We start from the raw sequence: 22,530 nt of genomic DNA, 5'->3' as shown, positions 1-22,530 counted from the left end.
TAGGAACATTGAAGATGATCCCAATATATCCTCTCAGACAATAAAACCAAGAGCAAGCAAGACATTCCAAACAACCGTCCTGCAGGTGACGCTGGAGGAAACATACTGGAGTACCGGGTCCATCCTCCACCACTAGCACAACGGATCAGAGCCAAACCAGGAAGTTCTGATCAGCTTCTTCTTCCCGTAATAATCTCACTTCCAAGGCCAACCCAGTTCATCCAGCTGACATTCTGTCTGGGATATTTATTCTCTCTAATATCTAGTCTACTAGTGTCTCAAGAACGAAGACCAGACTATATCATTTCTCCCACACCAAATTTGAAATATGCCCAGAAAATAATATTCCTTTTTAAAAATATTTATTTATTTATTATGTATACAATATTTATCTGTGTGTATGCCTGAAGGCCGGAAGAGGGCGCCAGACCTCTTTACAGATGGTTGTGAGCCACCATGTGGTTGCTGGGAATTGAAGTCAGGACCTTTGGAAGAGCAGGCCACTGAGCCATCTCTCCAGCCCAGAAATTCTAATCTCTCCAAGCGTTTCAGAAGCAAACATACTTAAGTGGAACATACCCTGGATGGCGTATGCTCCAAGTTGAGCAGCAATGTTGACAGGGCAGGGCAGCCGGCCCTGAAGGGCATCTTGCTTCACCTGTAAGAAAAACTGATATCTAAAAGAGAAATGGAAAAAAGGAGATTAACAATCTCTGATGCTGCTCAAACTTGAAGCTTCAGGCCCTGACCAGCAAGAGAAAACCCAATCATCCTTAGTTTAAAAAAAAAAAAAAAAAAGCAAGTCACTCCCACCACTCTGTGAGGTATCTCCTGAACAGGCAGGGATGAGGCCAGCCGGAAGTACCTTAGGCGGCCTCACTAGGTTGCTGAACTCTCATGGCAGACTGCAGGGCTTGCAAATCTGTAGCCTTTTGATGTTACTTAGCTTCCCTAAGGACCAGTTACCTCTCAGGAATGGGAAAGGACAGTATCAATTCATGGTGTCAATGAGAAGATGAAATGTAATGTCACCATCACCGGCTGCCGCCGTCAGTACTTCAACAAACGCAGTTCCCAAGAAGGAGAAATTACAAGGGCTCTAACTCTATGACATGGGGCGTCATCTACAAGGCTCAAAATCATGTGCACTAGACAAGACTAACACTGCAGTGTGTTTCCCTGCCTCTTCCCACTCACTAAGACCCTGCTTATGGTTTCGACTTTGCTTATCCTGGGATACCTTAAAAGTCATAGTGCCAAGAAGTGGTCTCAAAACTGTAAAAAATGTGATGCCGTCTATGCAGTTTACATACAATAACCTAGAAAAATGAGGCCAGCACTGTTACCTTCATTCTGTAGACGAGGTAACTGCCCAAGATCTCACGGCTAGTTAGTCTGCAGAAACAGAACTATAGCCTGAGCAATTGGATCCTAGAACCTTCACAATCAAGGGACTCTACATGAGTTGGGGAATGGTTCTACTGGTAACATGCTCACTGAACAAGCAGAAGAACCAGAGTTTGATCCCAAGAAAGCTATATTTAAAAAAACAAAAACAAAACCAGACACAGTGGTGTGCTTCTAACCCCAGCTTTCAGGAGACAGGGACGAGCAAATTCCTGGAGTTCCCCAGCAATTAGCCTAGCCTAATTGATGAATTCCAGGCTAGTGAGAGAGCCTGTCTCTAGATTAAAGGTGGACAGTGCCTGAGGAGTAATAACCAGGGCTAATCTCTGGTCTACACATGTGCACACACATATACACACAAATACATACACACATGCATATACTGACACACACAAACATGCACATGCATACCCACACACTCATACCCACATGCATACACAAATGCACACACATACATACATGCACACACATGTGCACACCCACACATCCATACACGCAGACACACAAGCACACGAGGGGTTTTGCGACTCTGATTTGACCATCTAGGCTTCCTTCCCCTGGAATGAGAAAAGGCACTGGTTTAGGAGGCGGCATCACAAACCAGCACACTATTCACATCCAGCTGCCATCACTAACACACACCCACATGCCCGCATCCTTCAGGATGCCCTGTAATTCCCTTCCTTTGTAAGGTGATGCTTACACAGGAAGAGGCAAAGACAAGAAAAATAAATGGATGCTGGAAGTCATCTCTGATAAATCTCTTCTCCAGCTGCTTACAGCTACAGCCCTATGAGAAACCCCAAATGTTAGAGGTCGCACTGGTCATCCCCAGAAGACCGCTACCCAACTGGAGAGCAGCTGCAGGCTTGGGGCGAAACCTCCTCACCTGGCTGCTTCGGGGCTGGCACACTAGTCACACGTGCACATGTGAGAGAAACCCAGGAGCGCTGGTTTCTCCCTGACATCCAGAATCAATCACAAAATACGTGAGAGTGTGACAGTAACACATCCCTCTAAACCCCTAACCCACGACCTTGAACACTTAAAACCTGGTCTGCCACCAGCCACATTTACCCTCCTCCTTCCAGCCTGCTCAAGGGAAGGAGTGCCTTCCAGAGGCAAAGAGGACGGTCCTCCTTCCTTAAAGCTCAAAGAAAAATCACCACATAGAAGAATAAAAATGTTCTCTTCAAACCTAGACTACTGGATCTAATCTACATGGGAAGTAGAAAAAGACAAGATCTCCTGAGTAAATTGGGAGCATGGGGACCATGGGAGAAGGTTGAAGGGGAGGGGAGAGGCAGGGAGGGGAGCAAAGAAAAATGTAGAGCACAATAAAAATCAATAAAAAATGTTCTCTTCAAGTGATGGAAACCAGACCTTTCCTTGATCACACGGTCACATGGAGCAGGACGCTCCATGCAGCTCCTGAATGAAGAATGAGCCAGTGGGTATATCCAGTCTTCAAATACAGATTCCAGAAATGCCGGCTGCAAAGCTATGGTGGGTGACTCAGAGCTAAATAAACACATATGCCCAGAAAGTTCTGATTAATAGCTTGATAAAGCCTTGATAAGCCATCTCAGGGCTCCACACTGGTCCTTAGCCATCATTTGGCCCCACTTCAGCCCCCCTAACCAATCTACTGAGCAGTTCCGCTGTTTGTGCAGGAGTCAGCCGCCTGCATGCATCAACTCACGACATTCTTCCAGCCGTCTCTCTGCAGAAATGCTGAGACCCATTTACCAGAAGCGAACTGGCTAAATGGTAAGAGAGGTTCAAGCAAGATATATAAAATAGTATAATTTTTTAAAAAATCTATTTACATGCAAAACCTGTAATTCTGTATGTAGACAGAAAACTGAGGTTAGATGGAAGATACACATAAGAGTTTCCTTTATCTTACATTTCATATAAAATTAAGGAAAACTTAAAAACCAATACAGAGTAAGTTGGAACAATGCTCCAAAGAACAGAATCAAGATAACCACTTTATTTGGGACTTCTGCTTGCTTGTTTGCGTTTTGGCCCTTAACTCATGGCAATCCTCCTGCCTCAGCTTCCCAGGTGCTAGGATTACAAGCATGAGACACAAAGCCCAGCTGAACTTAAAGTTGAAAACACTGAAATTTAGCTTGTAAATACAGGCCACAGAACTGTTTTCCTTTAATAGTATATGAGGGAATTTCACTCTTGGGGTTCAGTTTTACCTCTCAGCCAGGGGGAAGGCTTAGCATGTAAATGTGCTTGCTGAGCAAAACCCTGGTGACTTGAGTTTCATCCCTAGAACCCACATAAGCAACTAATGTGGCAGCATGTATTTATAACCCCAGAATTACTACCGCAAAATGGGAGTCAGAGAAAGAGAAATATGCTAGAAGTTTGTGGGCCAGTCTAGTCCGGAGTGTGCCGCACAGCAGCCCAAACAAGAGATAAGCTGCCTCAGAAAGAGAAAGAAGAACGACTCCTGAAGAGATGCCCCCGACCTCCACACACATGCCATGACACATGCTCCGCACTCAGACTGTCTTACACACACACACACATGCACGCACACACACACACACACACGCAAGCATGCACACACATGTACACACACATTACTCACATTTACAATCATACATAAAATAACAAACTCTCACACACACATCACTCACATTTACAATCACACATACACAACAAAGTTATTTTATGTAATCGGTCCACCTTTTCATGTCTTCTGTATTACAGACCTGTCTATGGAGCAGTGTATTCATGCGAGCGTCATCCTCAGTGTATCCCATACCGGTCACATATTAAATGTGCATTTAGTTTACCCACATTTTACTATGATTTAGACCAAGCAGAAAAGAAGTCATGGTCACCACCTATAAGCCAATTACACCATCTGGTTCTTTCCAATCTGGTGAGATACCTGAGGGGAAATAGCTACACTGAGAAACTTTGAGGCATAAGCATCAGTGGATTCTGAAGGAAAATTTCTGTTTCCTATTAATCCAAGTTAAACATGGGTAAAGAAATGTACTGTAAACCTTTGGTCTTAGCACAACATTTTCTGAAGCTAACACTATGTAAGTGTTGCTGCACTACACTGTCATGGCAAACACAGGGCAGGCTACTAAGAATCCACACGATCAAGTACTTACCACTCAAGCCCATGTATCATGCTACCCAACACTTACAAAGTCCTCCGAGGCACACACTGAGGCAGAGCCCATGGAAATGATGGACTTGTACCATTTTTAAACAAAATGTTCCTTTGCCTTTCTCTAATGCGTTGTAGATAGGAGAACATTTTTACACCTGTTAGACTTGGTCCCCACCCCTCCCCGTGAAGATCTCATATACACACCTCTCCTCTCAGAACAACTCCCTTCCTTCAGAAAGGTGTGCGCTAGGAAGACGTGTGCACTGGCTCTTCAGAGTGCTCAGAAGCAAACCGAGGTCAGTGACGTGGAGGCAGACGTCACATGGTCCTACAGATGAGGCCTACAAGTGGCAGGTCAGAGTAGGATGGGAAACCCCAAAGAGTCCAAAATAAAGAGGAAAGGAAATCTGGGCTGAAAGACAGACGAAGGCAACAGGGGCCTGGGGAAGTGGCTAGGCCACCGCAGTGCCTGCGGAGCAAGCATGAAAGCACCCGTCACAGGCCAGGTACAGTGGTGCGTTCCTATAACCCCACCCTGGGCCACAGAGGCAGACGCTGCCCTGGGACTTGCTAGCCAGCCAGTCTAGCCAACGAATGAGCTTCATGTTCAGTAAGAGTCCTCGTCACAAAGATGAAGGGGAGTGATGGAGGAAGACACTTGATCTCTGGCCTCCACACTGGCATCCCCACACACATGCACGTGCATACAACAAAAGGGTGGAACAGGAAGGAGAAAAAACCATGTCGCCTCTGTTGCTAAGGTGTCCAGGTTTTCACATAATGTATAAAGTTTTCCTTTAGTCTATAATAAAAGTTCACTGGAAAACTAACGGTCTGAGTTATGACAAGTGCTTTTTGCTTTTCAGCCAGTTCACTGGCCAAGTAAAGTCCAGCAGGACACTGCTGTCCTCTCTTCAGAAGGCACTTTCAAATGTTGGTACGGAATATTTTGGCAATCTATCTACTCAATACCAATGAGCAAATCTGTCTTTACTAAAATGTAGTTTTTGGAGATAAAGGTGAAGTAATACATTATAATACTGATACTTTCTCTCCCCTTTTAATACAGAAAATAGTCATCTTTTCATTTCCTGCAAAGACAAATGAAATATCTAAACAGTTGATATTTCAACTACAACTAATTAAAGGAAAATAACTGGCCTTCCAAACAGATATTTATATGCATAAACCCAGCATCAAAACGCCCTCCCTTTGCAGATCAAATGACTGCTCTTACACAGATACAAAGGCCAAAGGCACTGAACAATGGCAGAGAATATTCTGTCCCAGCAGATGCAAATCTGTCATCGTGTCACCCAGGCTCCTGTCGCTTCCCACTCACATCTATCATCAGACACTGATCTGCCTCGCGCAAGGCGAAAATTTAATCCTCACAGCAGGTGCACCATGAGACGCAGCTCGACACGCACTCAGGTGTGTAAAGCCCACTTTTAACCCACGCTCAATACAGCCTTTCATGTATAGCACGTTATCCAAAGATAAAGGTAATACTCTACCTGGTTATTTCTTCCTTTAGCTTACATGGATCTTCAGCATAGAATTTAATACCAAAGTACAAAGTATATGGAGGTCCAGCTTTAAGAAAAAGCAAAAACTAATTATATTTCACATCATAATCAAAGTTGCATTGTAATATGTAACAATTAGGAATTATATTCACATATGGAGAATATATTAAATATGAAAAACATCTATTTCAAGCAGTTGACAGTTCATTTACATACAAATTCTATTATAAGCTTTACACTCTCACATCAAATAATAGTAGTTCTACAATTTGTCTTTAGGTATACTGCTTATCCACTGACATAGTGTGTGTGTGTGTGTGTGTGTGTGCGTGTGTGTGTGTGTGAATCAGGGTCTCTATATAATTCTGGCTGGCTTGACTGGGTCCTGCCATGTAGACCAGGATGGCCTTGATCTCAGAAATTAACCTGCCTCTGTGTCCCCAGTGATGGGATTAAAATACCCTTTTGTCACCGTGCCCAGCTTGTATATACTTTTAAAAAAAACCATTGATGAGTTTGAATTTAAACTGTTTGCTAAAATGGAAGGTTCTTTACTTGGGGGAAAAACAGAATTAGGGGCTCGGAAGATGGCTCAGGGTAAGAGTACTCGCTGCACAAGCAAGAGAATCTGAGTTCAAACCCCAGTTTCAGTGTAAAAATCTAGGTGTGGCTGAGCACGCTCCTGTAGCCCCAGTACTGTGCAGGGCTGACAGAGGTGCTTCTGGAGCTTTCTGAACACCAGTCTGGCTCCTGGTTCCACACAGGGTCCTGTCTCAAGAAATAAGGCAGGGGATGACAGAGCAGGATGCCTGACATTCTCATCTAGTCTCTGCATATAGGTGTATGGACCCATGTGTACACACGCACAAGCGAGTGCACACATACAAGCACATGCACACACCTCTGTGTACACATATATGCATATGCACAAACAGAATTACCTTTATAAAATATTTCTAAAGACACAAGAGCACAAAATGGGAAAGGCATGGTTCAAGACTAGTGAAGGCAGGAAACTAATGCTAAGTGCATGTTCGTTCACACATAAACAGAAAACACTTAAGGCCAACATACCACAAGGCTACTGTTCTTGTATCTGGTTGGACTGCCTATGCACAATTTTCATTAATTTCTATTTTCCTGATATTCACTACTGAAGGAAGGAGGTGAACAGGAAAGGGTCTTCTCATCATCGAGAATTTATTGACAAATGATTTTTTAAAGTCATCCTCTTATCATACCAACTATCAAGAAAAAGTTTTTCTAAACTTCTCTGCAAAAGGCTGTAAACAATGCTGACCCTGTCAGTGAGTCACAGGGACCCCATCAGTGAGCCAAAGTCACAGGGACCCCGCCAGTGAGCCACGGCCACGGGGACCCCGTCAGTGAGCCACAGCCACGGGGACCCTGTCAGTGATCCATAGCCGTGGAGACCCTGTCAGTGAGCCACAGCCATGGTGACCCCATCAGTGAGCCACAGCCATGGTGACCCTGTCAGTGAGCCACAGCCATGGTGACCCCATCAGTGAGCCACAGCCACAGGGACCATGTCAGTGAGCCATAGCCATGGGACAGTGGCACAGCCCTGAGGACCCTGTCAGTGAGCCACAGCCACATGGACACTGTCAGCAAGCCACAGCCTTGGGGACCGTGTCAGTGAGCCATAGCTACAGGACAGTGGCCCAGCCCTGAGGACCCTGTCAGTGAGTCACAGCCACAGGGACCCCATCAGTGAGCCACAGCCACTGGACAGTGGCCCAGCCCTACCAGAAGCAAACAGGTGGAGATCATATGTGCTGGTGTGGAGGAAGTTGACACTCTACAATCCCAACACCTTATAGGGGAAAAAAGTTAATATATGTAGTTTGTCCCAGGAAAAAAATACATGAGGAAGTATAAGCTGTGTCAAATGCTGGGAAGAGGAAGTAGCAGTGCTCTGCAAATTAATTACCCAATATTTTCATAATCATGTATGTTCTTAAAAATAAATAATCAAAGAAGCCATGTATTAGCACAATAGCTACTACATTCTTAAACAATTCTAATCTTTTAAGTTATTTATTTTATGTGTGTGAGTATTTGCTTGAATAAACATAGGCACACCATAGGCATGTCTGTCACTCTCAGAGGTCAGAAGAAGGGGTCAGATCCCTGGAACTGGAAGTACAGATTGTTGTGATCTGCCAGACAGGTGCCGGGAACTAAACCAGAGTCCCCTGTAAGAGCAGCCACTTCTCTTAACCACTGAGATCTCTCCAGCCCTGTTAACTACTCTAAATAGAAAACTATATCGTCACATAGGTAAAGAAGATACTTCTTATTCATTTACCACACACAGAAGAACTAAATCTGTAGACAACTAAAACAAAATTTAAAAATTCAGAAACAAAGCCTGGAATTGCACATGCATGGGTAAATATAAAAGTCAACACACTGTGCAGAGTATGCAGGTCCCTTGGGTACCACTATATTGTAGTATGCCATTCCTAGAAATAGTTACTTCAGGGTGGATGGGTGTGGTCTGCACTGTTTCCAAAAATGCTGAACTTCCAAGCTGGTAGCAATTATTAATAGGTCTAATATGCTTTTTTAAATATTTATTTATTTTTTATCACTTATTATTTTGAGGCAAGATCTCATGCTGCTCACACTGGCCTCCACCTCCACACAGCTGAGGCTGATCTGGAGTTCTGGTCCTCTGGTCCCCACCTCCCGACCGCCACATCCTTTGTTTTAGAAAGGGCTCCAAGCAACTGTCAGGGCTGCAATTGATTATTTCACCGAAGGCTTTGCCCCACAAACGCGGACCTGGTGGAAACAGCTGACACTATGTAATCGATACAAAGAAACCCTAATCTACTTTCAGTTTTAGTTAAATTAATGAAGTCATAACTTAAACGCCGGGTGAAAGAAACAAATTAGATCAAGTAATAAAAATAAAGTCAATTTATAATATTCGAACCATGTTATTGCTTTTATCCCATGCTCACACATGCTTTTGTCCTCTCCCAAAGCCCTGTTAACCGCATACACAGGACATCAGAAGCAGGCCCATGCCTCTCCCTTCATCTCTGCCTTCCTTCATGAGTTACTTTCTACACTTAGGGATTTTTTTTTAATCTACATTTTAAAGCCTTTGTCTAATTTCCTAGCTAATCCATATATTGAGTTTTTTATGTATATTCAATCACTTTATTTATGACAAACACGCCCCTCAACAGACACCAGGGAGGCAAGATTATTAAATATTTAGAAGAGGCAGGAAGTCCACTGACAGCCGATGGTCTGTGTCAATCAAGCCCTGCTCCTGAGCAGATGGGTCCGCCTGTGCCCGCAGGCGGCTGGGCTTTCACCTAGGGTGGGCAGGGAGGTGTGCATGCCGCTAAGAAGAGCACAAAGGGAAGAGGCATTCTATAGACTCCGGAGCGACTTTCATTCTGTGAACGTGACAGATGACCCTATTCACCCATCACAGGCATTTCATCTGTGTCCAGTCATGGGCAGCTAAGCAGAAACTTGAAAAATGCACACTGAATATCACTCAACTTGAGTTCATTCTCTTTAAAGGTTTTGGCCTTTTCCACTGGCATACAGAGGGGGCTTGTGTCACTTCGTATTGCCCAGTGTGTGGCGCACGCCGTTAATCCCAGCACTCAGGAGGCAGAGACGGGTGCATCTCTGTGAGTTCAAGACCAATCTGCTACACAGTAAGTCCACGTCAGCTAGGGATACATAGTGAGACATTGTCTCAAACAACAACAACAAATTTCATGAATATTTCTTGGCCACAGCCTGGAAATCACCAGAAAGCAGGTGAAGCTCTGAGGAGTTGAGCAACTTTCCTGAAACCACAGGATGAGAATAAAGCTCATGCATACCTAGTATGTGGTGCTGTGTGGGCACTGCCTTCTACAGTCTGGGAAAGCAGGCCTTGGCTCAAACTCTCATGGGAACACCTGGTAGAGAATCTATGGCCCCAGAAATGGTCATTTACATGCAAGATTATTCCTAGCCAGACGTTTTCTAATTAACTACAAAAATGAGATGCTGATGAGACAAGTCACTAACTTAGCAGTATCTGAAATCCATCTAGTCTATGGCATCAACGTTAAGAAACCCTTAAAGTGAAGCTAAGATCATTTTGTTTTATCCAAAACCCATGGAGGAACCAGACACTGGGAATTCTCCAAACTACATTTTATAGTGCCTTAATGATAATACGAATTTCCACTTAGTTTAGGGCAAGTAAACCCAGATTTACTTATGAGAATCTTGACTACTGTCAATGGCCTACCATTTGGATGGCTGCTCATACTGACTGTGCTATTTGCCTTCACTATCAAAATACTTGATGAGATAAAAAGTCTTCCATGACCTGTTTCTTCAGGTGAGATTCTGTTTTATACATATGATATATCAAATATTTAACATTATTGAATATGAAAAAATATTGCTTCTTACAATGATGTTTAAGTAGAATATCTTAATAAATTGAGTAAAACTTTGGCATGCTTTAAAATCCATCTTAAAATTTTGAAAGACATCTTTTTATGTGCATGGGATTTTTTTTTTTTACATGTGTATTTGTACACCACATGTATGTCTGCTCTCCAGGAAAGCAAGAAGATACCATTAAATCTCCTGGAATCAGGGTTACATAGGCTATGAGCTACCGTGTAGCTGGGAATCAAACCTGGGTCCTCTGGAAGAGCAGACTGTGTTCTAATCATTGAGCCCTCTCTCCAACCCCTGTATTTGCTTGTTTTTGAAACAAGAACTTACTAACTAGTCCAGTTAGCCTGGAACCACTGTACAGCCCAAGCTGCCCTCCACTTGTGGCAATTCCCCTGCCCCAGCCTCTAGGATTACAGGCACGAACATCTGTGGGCCACTAAAATGTTGACATTTTTTTATTTTATTTTTTTTTTATTTTAAAATAGTTATTCTTGAAATTTTTCTGAGTTTCTGATAGTTGTTTCTTTGAGTCAAGTGGGCCCGAGCTGTAATTTATAAGCTTTGGTGGTCTCTACAGAGGCAGAAAGCTGGAGACAATGAAGCCGGTGTTGAAGGAATTTACACTTGTTCCTGGGGGCCCTGCATTCCCAGGTTTCCAGTTCCTTGCTGAGGCTGCATTCCTGTGCTGAGATCCATCAACGCTCATAAAGCCAATGTGACCACAGAGAAAGGGCAGGCAGGCATGGGAGCAATGGGACCCAGAGGCAGAAGGGCCCACTAGGTTCTGATTGGCAGTCAGTGACAATTTGAACAAAAAGATTCATTGGTGATAAAGGTCAGTCTAGGATAATGAAAAATTATGCAGACGGTGATAGTTACAGCAACATGAATTATTTCACGTCAGTGAATTACACATACAATGTTTCAAATTTTTAACTTATGTAATTTTAACACAAAATTTGTAATTGATTATTCTTTTGCATACTTAAGTTTAGACATGTGTTTATAAATAAAACCTTGGGTATGGATACTGAGATTAAAGAATATGTATTCAATTACACCAACCCCCCTAATAATTTATTTTTATCATTCTAAAAACTAACCCCTGACAAGGAATGACCTCTCTCCAAAGTCACAGAAACTTTTCACGTCATATGATAACAAAACACTCCATAGCCCAAGAACAAACACTTTCCTCTCTCTTCCCTTTTGCTTTTTAAGGTCGAGTTTTAAAGACAAACACATAGAAAAGTCAGAGATAAAAATCATGAAAGGGTGTATCCCTAGGACACATTCGCTACAGTCACAGGCTCCGCTGAGTAGCTGATGAGATTACTGCCCCAGTCTGGAGAATCTCACGGTGCACAGCCCGATCAAGACCCCCGGTCCTTCTGTTCCCTCACCAGCACTAAACGAATCACAGACATTTTACCAAGCCCAAGCCACCCGCTCACAAAAAGAAAATGAAATACCTACTGTTGATTAGCTCCTTGTGTTCCGCAAGAGTTTTTGCTGGGTCCAGCCAATACTGTGAAACAGAAAGAGACAAGGATAAAGTTAGATGCTTCCGTCCACCTTAGCATCGAGAGCATTTCTGAAGTATTACTCAAAAGCCATTTAAATATCAGACAGGCAAGCAACTGTACATCATATCACATCCACAAACATACTATGGTGCGTTCTGTGGCTAGAATATTAAAGAGAGAGCAGGGTGCTCGCGGCTGGCATCCAGAGAGGCAGGGCAGCAATGAGCTGTCTCACTGTGGGCTGTACTCACTGAAGGGTGGGTGGCAGTTAGACATTTACAAATGAGTTGTATTACTTGGAAATCGTGACCACTAAGAATACCCTCTAAGTGTCTTTCCAAAGTGCTCCTTAATAGCCCCCTGAGTCGTGTCTCTCCATAAAATGTTCCCAACCTCTTCGCTAGTTGTCCCATACCCTGTAACAACTGTTGCCCAGTACTAGGAAGAAAGCAATTACATTAGCTCACACAGTCATTCAGGGTCCAAGAGGGGAGGTCAGCTCAACTGAGGACCTGAATCCTGGAGCACAGCCATGGGGGTTTCTAGCTGGATCTCCCTGCCATCACCATGCAACAGGGGCAAAGGACTGAAAAGCTCTGCATGTCCCCACAGGATCTCCATGCAGCTCACACACAGGACCTCACACAAAGTCTTCAGCACTGGCTCACCCCCAGCTAGGCAACACACAGTCATCACTAAGGGGGAACGCTCACTCTTGGTAACTGGCTTGAGACCATGTAAGGTATTTGCTTATTAATGCAGATTAACCTTTAACAAACAGAATTGCAGGCAGGGATAGGGAGGGAATTCTTAGCCCTGCAGATGGGCTTTCCTTTTTTTCCTGAGAAACAAAAATCACTGCAAGGAGCAAGTCTCCAGCCTCGGCTCTCCATCTGCAAGAGGAGCAGGGAGAAGCCGCAGCTGCACAGGGGAGACTCGGGGTCTCACAGGAGGCACTGAAAGGTCGATGGGGACAAATAGATGGAGCCTCTCCATCATTTACCCTAGACAAATATGGAGGACGCACACACACCCAGGAGCCATCTACATTTGCCTAAATGTCCTTCCGCATTAACCCTAATGAGATCACACCTCCTCCCCCACCCCCAACATTCAGGAGAGAATCAGGGGCTACAAAGAAATGCCAGGAGGACCTACCTACCTACCCCAGTGTTCTCTTTCCTTCCCTTGGGTGAACCGTTATTATAAACAGTGGTACTAATATGTTATGCGATCCCCTTACCTTCTATTTCAAATGATATACGCCAGGCGTTCATACTAAGTGCCCCATTAAGACATACTACTGAAGCACTAGCCTCAATTCATCTGCACCCAATGGCCACTGTCTCTCAAGGCAGTTCTACTTCTGCAAGATGTTTACAAAGCAGCTAACATACACAAGTTCACCAACTTAAAGCAGAAGAGGTATCTGAAGCAGAGGCTGTAACAAGGGAAATACTGTGGCGTCCACAATGACCAAAGATGCTGCTTTGGTGCCAAAATCCCAGTTTAAAGGGAGATGCTGGCACATCGTGTAGAGCAACATCAACCCACTTGTTGCTCTGTGCTTTGGACACAAAGCAGACTCCTTCTTTGCATCCGAAGCTAAGGATTCTTCCCATGAGATGGAAACATAATGTACGGACTATTCCTTTGGTGTGAGGTAAGAAGGTTCGAAGCTGGGGAGATGGCACAGAGGAGAACTTTGCACTGTTTGTGCAACTGCTGTGCAAGCCTGACAGCCTGAGTGTGACACATGCAACATGGCACACGACCATACTCACATACACATACCATAATCATGCTTGCAAGTGCATACGCATGGGGGATACATAAGACTTAGTTTTTAAAAGATTTAAATATGCCTATGTATTTCAGAGGGAAACCTAAAGAAACACAAATACCCACTTGACAGCTGATTAGGTCTCTACTGCTACATCACAAATTGCCACCAAAAAAGTGAGGCTTAAAAACACACCCATTTATTATCTCAGTTCTGCAGGTCAGTGGCTCTCTTCTCTCTGGGTATCTGGGTTCAAGACTCATCAATGCTGGTGACCATCCACAGAGCCCGTAAGAGAGAGTCCTGGAGGCAGATGGGCCCTAGAGGCTCTTCACATGTTCCCCAGACGTCAAAGCTGTTCCAAACTCTTCGCATGTTCCCCAGACGTCAAAGCTGTTCCAAACACTGGGTTTTAATTTTAGGACTTACATCACACACAAGAGGACTCAAAGTGTGCCAAAAGAGGAATGAGTGCGATGGGAAGGAAGACTGAAACCATAAAGAGCCAATGAGAGCAAAGCTTCTAAGTGTTCTCTTCTAAAATGAATACAAAGTGTCAAATTTTATAGACTCTTCAGTTCAAGGCATTTTGGGTAGTAAACTGTTTTCTAATGTTTATTTTTGGCTGGTACAGAAGAACATAAAAGTGGTCTATGCTAATGGTGTGTCATGGAACTCAGCCCGTGTCATTTTCCATTTTTCTGTCTCCAGTGTTTTTTCAAACACTGGAAAGGCCATGAAAAGAAAACAGGGAGGAAGCTTTTATCTCAAAGGGATAGGAAAGATGCTTGGTGCATCAGATAAAGCATATTAATGATAATCTGTACAATTCAACCTCTTTCCACGAGAATGATTAAATTTTTATGTAAAAAAGCACGATAAAGTAGGATCCTAAAATGAGACAGAAATTGCAGTTTTCACAAAGCAAAACAAGATCCATCAGAGGTCATTCCATCAACTCCCCGCACATCAGATATGCTATCTACACATCCATCCAGCTTGCCAGGCACAAATCTCATTTTATCAAAATGGAAGGCTGAGGTGATGGAGGTCAGACAATGATAAATGCTCCGAACGTAAATAATAAACATAATCAACCGGGTTCCACAGGCCAGCATCCTGAAATGCAAAATCCACTTATGTTCAACCAAGGGAAAGATATGACCTTGGAACCAAAGCAGCCACAGTATAACCCCACTGCCACTGCTCACCATCAACAAGCAATCAAACATAGCACATTCCTGTTCACACCGAACACACCAGGTTGCTGCTCACACCCAAGAGGAAAAGGATGCATAAATTTGCTACTGAATGCAATATCCCAACCTTAAGGTTGTGAAGGTGGGCTTTAAACCATTTAGCACACACAGAACACTCTCTGTTGATACCTTTCTATGTCACCAGGCACTGACCTGGGAAGTAAGTTGGGCCTCTAGCCTCAAGGAACTTAAAGCACGGCTAGGTATGTACCTAGAATTATAATACAGAGAATAAAAAAGTGCACAAAATGAATACATACGTGACAAAATTACACAAAACACTGCAATGGAAACGCACAAAGACTATACTAAGAAAAAAAATACTGAACAAATGTTCATGATAAAAATCCTCAAGATTTATGTAACCTTATACTGTTATAAAATACATGTCAATTGTCTCGATGCCTGCGTATGTGTGTATGTGGTGCACATGTTTATGTGGATGTATATGGAGTACGAAGGTCCGTGTCTGATGTCTTTCTCAATTGTTTCTCCCAGTTTTTATATATTTGGTATATAAGATTTTCATTGAGAATTTCACACATGTATACTATGTATTTTGTTCATATTCATTCCCAACTCCTCCCCACCCTCCCAACTTTGTGTTCCACCTTGTGTTTTGAGACAGAGTCTCTCAATGGACCTGAAGGTCATTAACTTGGCTAGGCTAGCTGACCAATGAACTCCAGAGATCTGCTTATCTCCACCCCACAACCTGGAGTTACAGGCAAGCTTCACCCTGCCCAGCACGTACATAAATGCTGGGGATCCCAACTCGGGTCCTCCTGCTTGCACATCAGGGCCCTCTACCCACGGAACAATCTCCCGAGCCCTCCTCCACAGATGAACACATCAGCGATGACACAGCCTTCGCAAGGGAGCACTGTATTGAAACCGGTGCTGCCCAATCCATTCACGGAGCATGCAGTGGCTTGGATGCCATTTGTTCTCTCCCAACACTCATGATGAAATTTAGTCCCCAGTGTGGCGGTGCTGAGAGAGTGACCTTTAAGAGACTATTACCTCAAAAAAAAAAAAAAAAAGAGACTATTACCTCGTGAGGTGTCACCCTCACAAATGGATTAATGCCGATTTCCTGGGGATGGACTCCTCGTGGGAGCACGGCTGCTATGAAGCGAGGCTCCTCCTGCTTTGTCTCTTCCTCTTGCTCACCCCAGCACAAGGCCTTGCCGGATGCACCTGCCTCCTTTTGGGCATCTAGCCCCTTGGACCATAAGCCAAACTAAATTAATTTGATACAATGTGCCAGTCTCAAGTGCTCTGTCACAACAATAAAAACCAAGCTGGTAGATAATTTTTCGAAAGAAAAAAGAGGGCTTATGCTACTTGTTCCTGTCCTTTCCCCTGCACAAAGTGAGAGTGAAGAGATAAAAACAGATTTCAGGATCACGCTATGTGATGCTGACAACCAGGGTGTGGCATTTCTGGACTGGGCTTGGCTGTGCCGCCATCTTGTCTATCCAGATGGCCCCAAGAAGAAACAGCCTGTATTCTCTAGGAGAATCTCTCAGATAGGCAGTCACTCTCCCCTCCTCATTCCTCTCGGTTTTACACCCCCCCACCACCACCCTTAGTGTAAATTCACAAACTGGACTAGATCCTATTCTGTACAAAAATAGCAGTAAATCAAAACACACCTTTCTGCCTTACCCCATTTCATGAAGCCTGCTTATTAACATACGCCCCTCATAGTTATTCAGGAAACAAAACCACCGTCCTCCCTGCTATCAGTCTTCCCCAGGATATAGGGGGCAAGCAGTTGGATAGCCTCCCTCCCTCGGCCTGTCAATCTTAATAACAGCACTGGTGTAACTAGGAGAGAAAAGACAGAGCCTTTGCCATCTCTGACACTCTTGGCTAAATGCCCTGGGCTCCTCTCATCCACCTTGGCTGGCGATGTCACAATTTCATTAATTTTCTAGGCAACAGTCTCTGAATTAAAATTCTAAATTCTAATACCACTAAATCAATATCCTAACCTTCGATATGATATATATTCAATTCTGAGCATGCCCACTGCCAACAGTTCATTTGGAGTCCCCTTGGCATTCTCACAGCATACTGAGTCCTCCACAATTTAAATAAAGAACTGGCAGTACGCAATGATGAACTGGCCACTGTGCTCAGTCCGCAAAAGGACACTTGTATCACCCCTGCGAGGCTCGGGGAACACCACAAAAGAGGGGGAGAGAATGTGAGAGCCAAAGGAGCCACGAGCATGTCATGCCTCCTGCACTCGTGACCTTACTGCACACACCACCATTTCATTCTGCATGGGAGAAGGACTCATGAGGCCTCAGCCCTCACTAAATGAGCTAATGGTTTCTAGAGATGGAAGAATCATTTTCTTCGGCGGATGCAAACATTGATAAGCTGTCCGCGTTCCAGTAAAAAAATCGTCCTGCTCATGCTCATGCAAGAAACCACGATTGAACTCAGTGGGTCACACGCACAAGAGATCAAAGTAGGAGAAAGGTTTGCTGAGACAAATGTTTTCAAAGGTAGAGGGTAAGGGGATGAGAGAGGACACTAGCAGATAAAAATGGCCAGAATCCACTATATGTATAGTTTTACTGTATTTACTTTTCAATGGATGTAATGATGATTTCTTTAAGAACTGAGGAATGGCTGGGCACAGCGACGCATGACTTTAATCCCAGCACTCAAGAGGTCGACTGGGTCTACACAGTGAGATCCGTCTCAAAGAACAAGCAAACAACAAAAGAACTTAAGAATGCTATGTAGCTTAAGAACACTACATTTGGCCAGGTGCTGGCGGCGCACGCCTTTAATCCCAGCACTCAGGAGGCAGAGGCAGGCGGATCTCTGTGAGTTCCAGGCCAACCTGGTCTACAAGAGCGAGTTCCAGGACAGGCCCCAAAGCTATACAGAGAAACCTTGTCTGGAAAAAAACAAAACAAGCAAACTACATTTATGTTTTCTAATGCTTTCTTTCTCCTTTCCTTTGTTCTGGGAATTGAATTTAGGGTCTCAAGCAAGCTTTACCAACTCTGAGCTCATAAACTCAACCACTGGGCTTCATCCCAGCCCTTTTTTACTTCTTATTTTAAAACAAGATGTCACTAAGTTGCACGGCCTCATCTGGAACTCAGTCTGTATACATCCCAGGCGGAAGAGCCTAGGATTCTCCTGCCTCTGTCTTCCAAGTCATTGAGATTACAGGCCCGTGGCAGCAGGCTGCTTAATCGTGCTTTCTGCAAACCAAAGAATTGTCACACACATTTTTTGATGTTTAAAATAGCAAAAGAATTTCTAAGAGATCAAAAGAGTCTGAGATGCAAGAGCCATAAAGATTCCAAAAAGAAAGAAAAGACAGAATAGGTCATCCTGGGGAGTTTAGGACTCAACATAATTCACACTCGCACTCCAAGACACCCAGGGCTGTGACAACGCCTATTTGTTCTCTCCTCTGGGTACGGATCCCAGGCCTCTAAGCGACATCAACAGGCTATGACTTTAACTTGCTCCTTGGTATGAATGGCTAAAGCCTGAGGACCGTACTAGAACAATCTCTCAGTATGGGCCAAAACAACAACCGGTCATTGGAGCCACCTGCACAGAACTGGTAACCCACTCTCTGGAAGCGTCTGAACACTAGCGATGTATAACCTAACCCCAGACCCCACACTCAGCCATCAACTCCACCTCCCCAGCTTGCTCTTCTAATAATGTGAGCACATGGAGACATCGGTGATCCCAGCGGTTCTGAGTCGTCCCTTCCTCTGCCCCTTACTCCGTCCTCATGAGCTCCGTTAGCCATTACAATCATGCTCTTGTGAGCATCCAAGTCCCTTACACATCCTTCCCTCTGTAATGCCCACCAGGTGGGGACACAGAGTTAACTGTGACCATGTCTTCCTTATGCAGGCACCTAATGGTTACACACACCAAAGGTTCAGACTGCACAACATCAGGGTATTAGGTAATTTTCTGAATTAACTGAAAGCATCAATTTAAGGGAGGAGAGGACCAAGAGACATGTGGGTTTAAGGTACACATGGTGGCCTATCACTCTGCAGTGACAGGAACATGAGCTGATAGCTTGTTACGTCTCAGGCAATCAGGAAGTAAAGAGAGCTCAGGTCTGAACACTACGAGCTGTAACTCAAAAGAGCCTCCAGCAACCAACCTCTTAGTAATTTCCTCGGCTGGAGCTCAAGCCTTTAACACGGGGGCCTTAAGGGAACATTTCAAATCTAACCAATCACTTCAAGTCCATCACCACCCCTAGTGTCAGACACTTATTCTCTCTACCAAGACGACCCCTTGGCAGTTTCTCTTCTTCCTTCCATGATCTCAGCTGAAGACCTTGGTTATTCCACTGAGAAACTAAATATCAGAACAGTCTGGCTTCACCTGCTTACATATGTGTTGCGCTCTGTCCTCTCCTGTTACCTGAGACACATCCACGATCCACTTAAACCCAAGGTGACTTTCTGTTTGTGACATCCAAGTTTCTCTTTCTACAAAAATCACTCCTGGCCATGTTTTTTCTACCCTTATCATACTAGAGTGTGTGTGTATGTGTGGGGAGGGTGGTGTGGTGTGGGTGTGTGGGTATGAGAGGTATCTGGTGTGTGTGTGTGTGTGTGTGTGTGTGAGTGTGTGTGTGTTGAGGATTAAACTCAGGGTCTTGTACATGCTAAGAAAGCATTCTACCACCAAATTACATACCCAGTCCTTTGTTTTTGGACCTGAGCCTCACTGTGAAGCTCAGGTCAGCACTGACCTTCTTATTCTCCTGTCTCAGCGCCTCCCCCAAAGATGTTAAGATTACAGGCATAACTACCATGCCTCGCCAAAATAAAAAGTTTATTTAAAATATATTTTAAATTTAATCTTTGAAAATTTCATATTTATAACACATTCTATTCTTATATATCCCCACTCTAATTCCCCCAAGCCCCTAGACTCCTCAACCTGTCTCTCTTCCCCTTCCCAACTTCATGTCATATCATCATCATCACCACCACCACCAGCATCACCACCATCATCACCACCACCACCATCATTACCACCAGCATCATCATCACCATCATCATCATCACCACCATTATCATCACCAGCATTACCATCATCACCACCATCATCATCACCAGCATCATTACCACCAGCATCACCACCATCATCATCACCACCATCACCACATCACCACCATCATCATCACCAGCATCACCATCACCAGCATCACCACCATCATCATCACCACCATCATCATCACCGGCATCATCATCACCAGCATCACCACCACCAGCATCACCCCATCACATCACAACCATCACCATCACCAGCATCACCAGCATCATCACCATCACCATTATCATCACCAGCATCACCACCATCACCATCACCAGCATCATTATCACCACCATCACCCGTATCACCACCATTACTACCACCAGCATCACCACCAGCATCATCATCATCACCACCAGCATCACCACCATCACCACCATCAAGCCCTCTGATGGCCCAGTTAGTGCTGCCCATATGCAGATGGCTGTGGGGCCATCCACTGGGGCATGTGCAACCCACCAGTAGCGACATCCCCTGAAGACACATAGCCTGAAGTCAAGTGTACATATTTTAAATAACACGGTATAGGAAACTCCACTGAAGCATCAGAAAACGAAGGTGTTACTATCTCAGCCACTCATGGCCATCGGATGGTCTTTTCTCACTCTGAATTAATATGCTACCAAGGAGCAAGCACTTCATATACTTCATACACAATCCTTGACAGTATAAACAGTGGCTTGTAGTGGTATACTGAATAGCAATGTGTTTATGTGTTTACTGTACGTAGGAGTAAAGAGCAGCCGAGAATGTTGCAGACACATATTGTGTCCCAATGAACTCAAAACACTCACTTTCTGCCTCTCAAATAGTCCCCTCTCTGGTTCTCCTCTTTCTTCACTGACCACATAATCCTTTTGCTGGTTGCTTCTTAGGTTCCCAGCCAAGAAACACCAAATTGCCTGAGGCTAACACTTCCTGACTAGAATCCCTTTTCTTGTTTCTGCCAATATTGCATCTCCACTTGGATGCTCCTTAGAGTCTGAGACCTTAAGTATCAAAAAAAAAAAGTTTCTACTTGAGCAAACTCAAACACACACACACACATGCATGCATGCACACATGTGCACATAAAGATGAATGCCATATTCCAAGCTCCATAAATGGTTCAAGACTTTGTGACACTCTGTTCATTCTTTATCTTCTACCCATCTGCAAATCCTTTTGGCTTCTATACTCTAAACAGAAACAAATCTGAAGGTTTAGCCGCATTCGCAGGTCTAAGTGGCATCACGCTTACCTGGATTCCTTAAAGAGCTGCTTTTATGACACCCTGCTCCCTCCCCCATCAATCCCCGCCTTGGGAGTTAGGAAGAGAAACTAACTGGAAGCATGAGTCAGAGAAGTTCAGTCTTCTGGAGGGAGGGCACTCTCCCTCCAGCGGTTTCCCTTTGGATGGTCACTCAAGCCAAAGTCCTTATGGAAACAGAACGGCCCCTCCAATCCCAGTCCTGCTGCCTCCACGTCCCCCTTGACTTTGCAGGTGGAGCAGCAGGAAGCACCTTACACAAGGATGTGGTGGGAGTCGGAAGACTTGAAGGCTGTTCCCAGAGCACGGAGGAGAAAGCAAAGAGAAAGCCCTTGGATTCAGAAGAGAGGAACCTAACTATACAGGGTCAGGGGCTTAGCAATGCTGTTGCCTGTGGAAACACAAAAAATTTTAATAAGGTGCCTAATGAACTGTATGATCCAGAGAGGGAGATTTCCAGGCAGACTGGAGAAAGTGCCAATGGCTTCACTTTGCTGCCTACAATGAAATTCAAGGAGAGGGAGAGAGATAAGGGGAAAAAAAAGTTGAAGGATAAAGGAGAGCCAGGACTTAGAGTCAAAACTTTCTCATTCCCTGTCTTATCAGAAGGCAGCCAGTGCTACAACTAAGAAACGGCTTCCAGGCAAAGACTGGATCCAGAAGCTGTCAGGAAAACAAGATGTAATTGTAAAATCCTTATTAAGTCCTCAAAAAGATTTCATATGAGGCTTCACGGACCCTTTCCAAATGACAGAAGTTTCCTGAGGAATCCTGAGGGTGTTCTTCTTCAACAGCCTTGCAAGGATGGAAAGAATGGACTTACGTGTGGATACCAGAACAGCAGGTTAGTGCGGCCTTTGTCTGAGAAAGCTGATTAAAAATGAACTTGAAGCAAATCTGCAAAGACATTTTTCTGTTTGTTTTATAATTATGCCAAATGAACGTGGTAGCACAAGCCTGTAATTCCAGACAGCACCTGGGGAGACAGAGGAAGGAGGAAACCAAGTTTAAGGCCCACCTAGACCTCACAGGGATACCTGTCTGTCTCCAGCA

General features: G+C 44.3%; 1 protein-coding gene across 3 annotated transcripts in view; it reads right to left on the bottom strand.

Annotated features, from left to right (window-relative positions):
* Positions 1-22,530, bottom strand: part of Epb41l4a (erythrocyte membrane protein band 4.1 like 4A) — a 191,569-nt gene that overhangs the window by 78,876 nt on the left and 90,163 nt on the right. For all 3 annotated transcript variants that reach the window (XM_057788695.1, XM_057788698.1, XM_057788696.1), the window contains 3 exons: positions 12,019-12,070; positions 6,076-6,154; positions 580-677 (listed from right to left, as the gene is read on the bottom strand). In XM_057788695.1, coding sequence (XP_057644678.1) covers positions 580-677; positions 6,076-6,154; positions 12,019-12,070 — 229 coding nt within the window. The remainder of the gene's footprint in view (positions 1-579; positions 678-6,075; positions 6,155-12,018; positions 12,071-22,530) is intronic.

This window comes from Chionomys nivalis, chromosome 14, assembly GCF_950005125.1.
Source record: "Chionomys nivalis chromosome 14, mChiNiv1.1, whole genome shotgun sequence".
In the NCBI taxonomy this organism is placed as follows: Eukaryota; Metazoa; Chordata; class Mammalia; order Rodentia; family Cricetidae; genus Chionomys; species Chionomys nivalis.
Note: the sequence above shows the minus strand (reverse complement) of the source record. Positions and strands in the feature narration are given on the sequence as shown.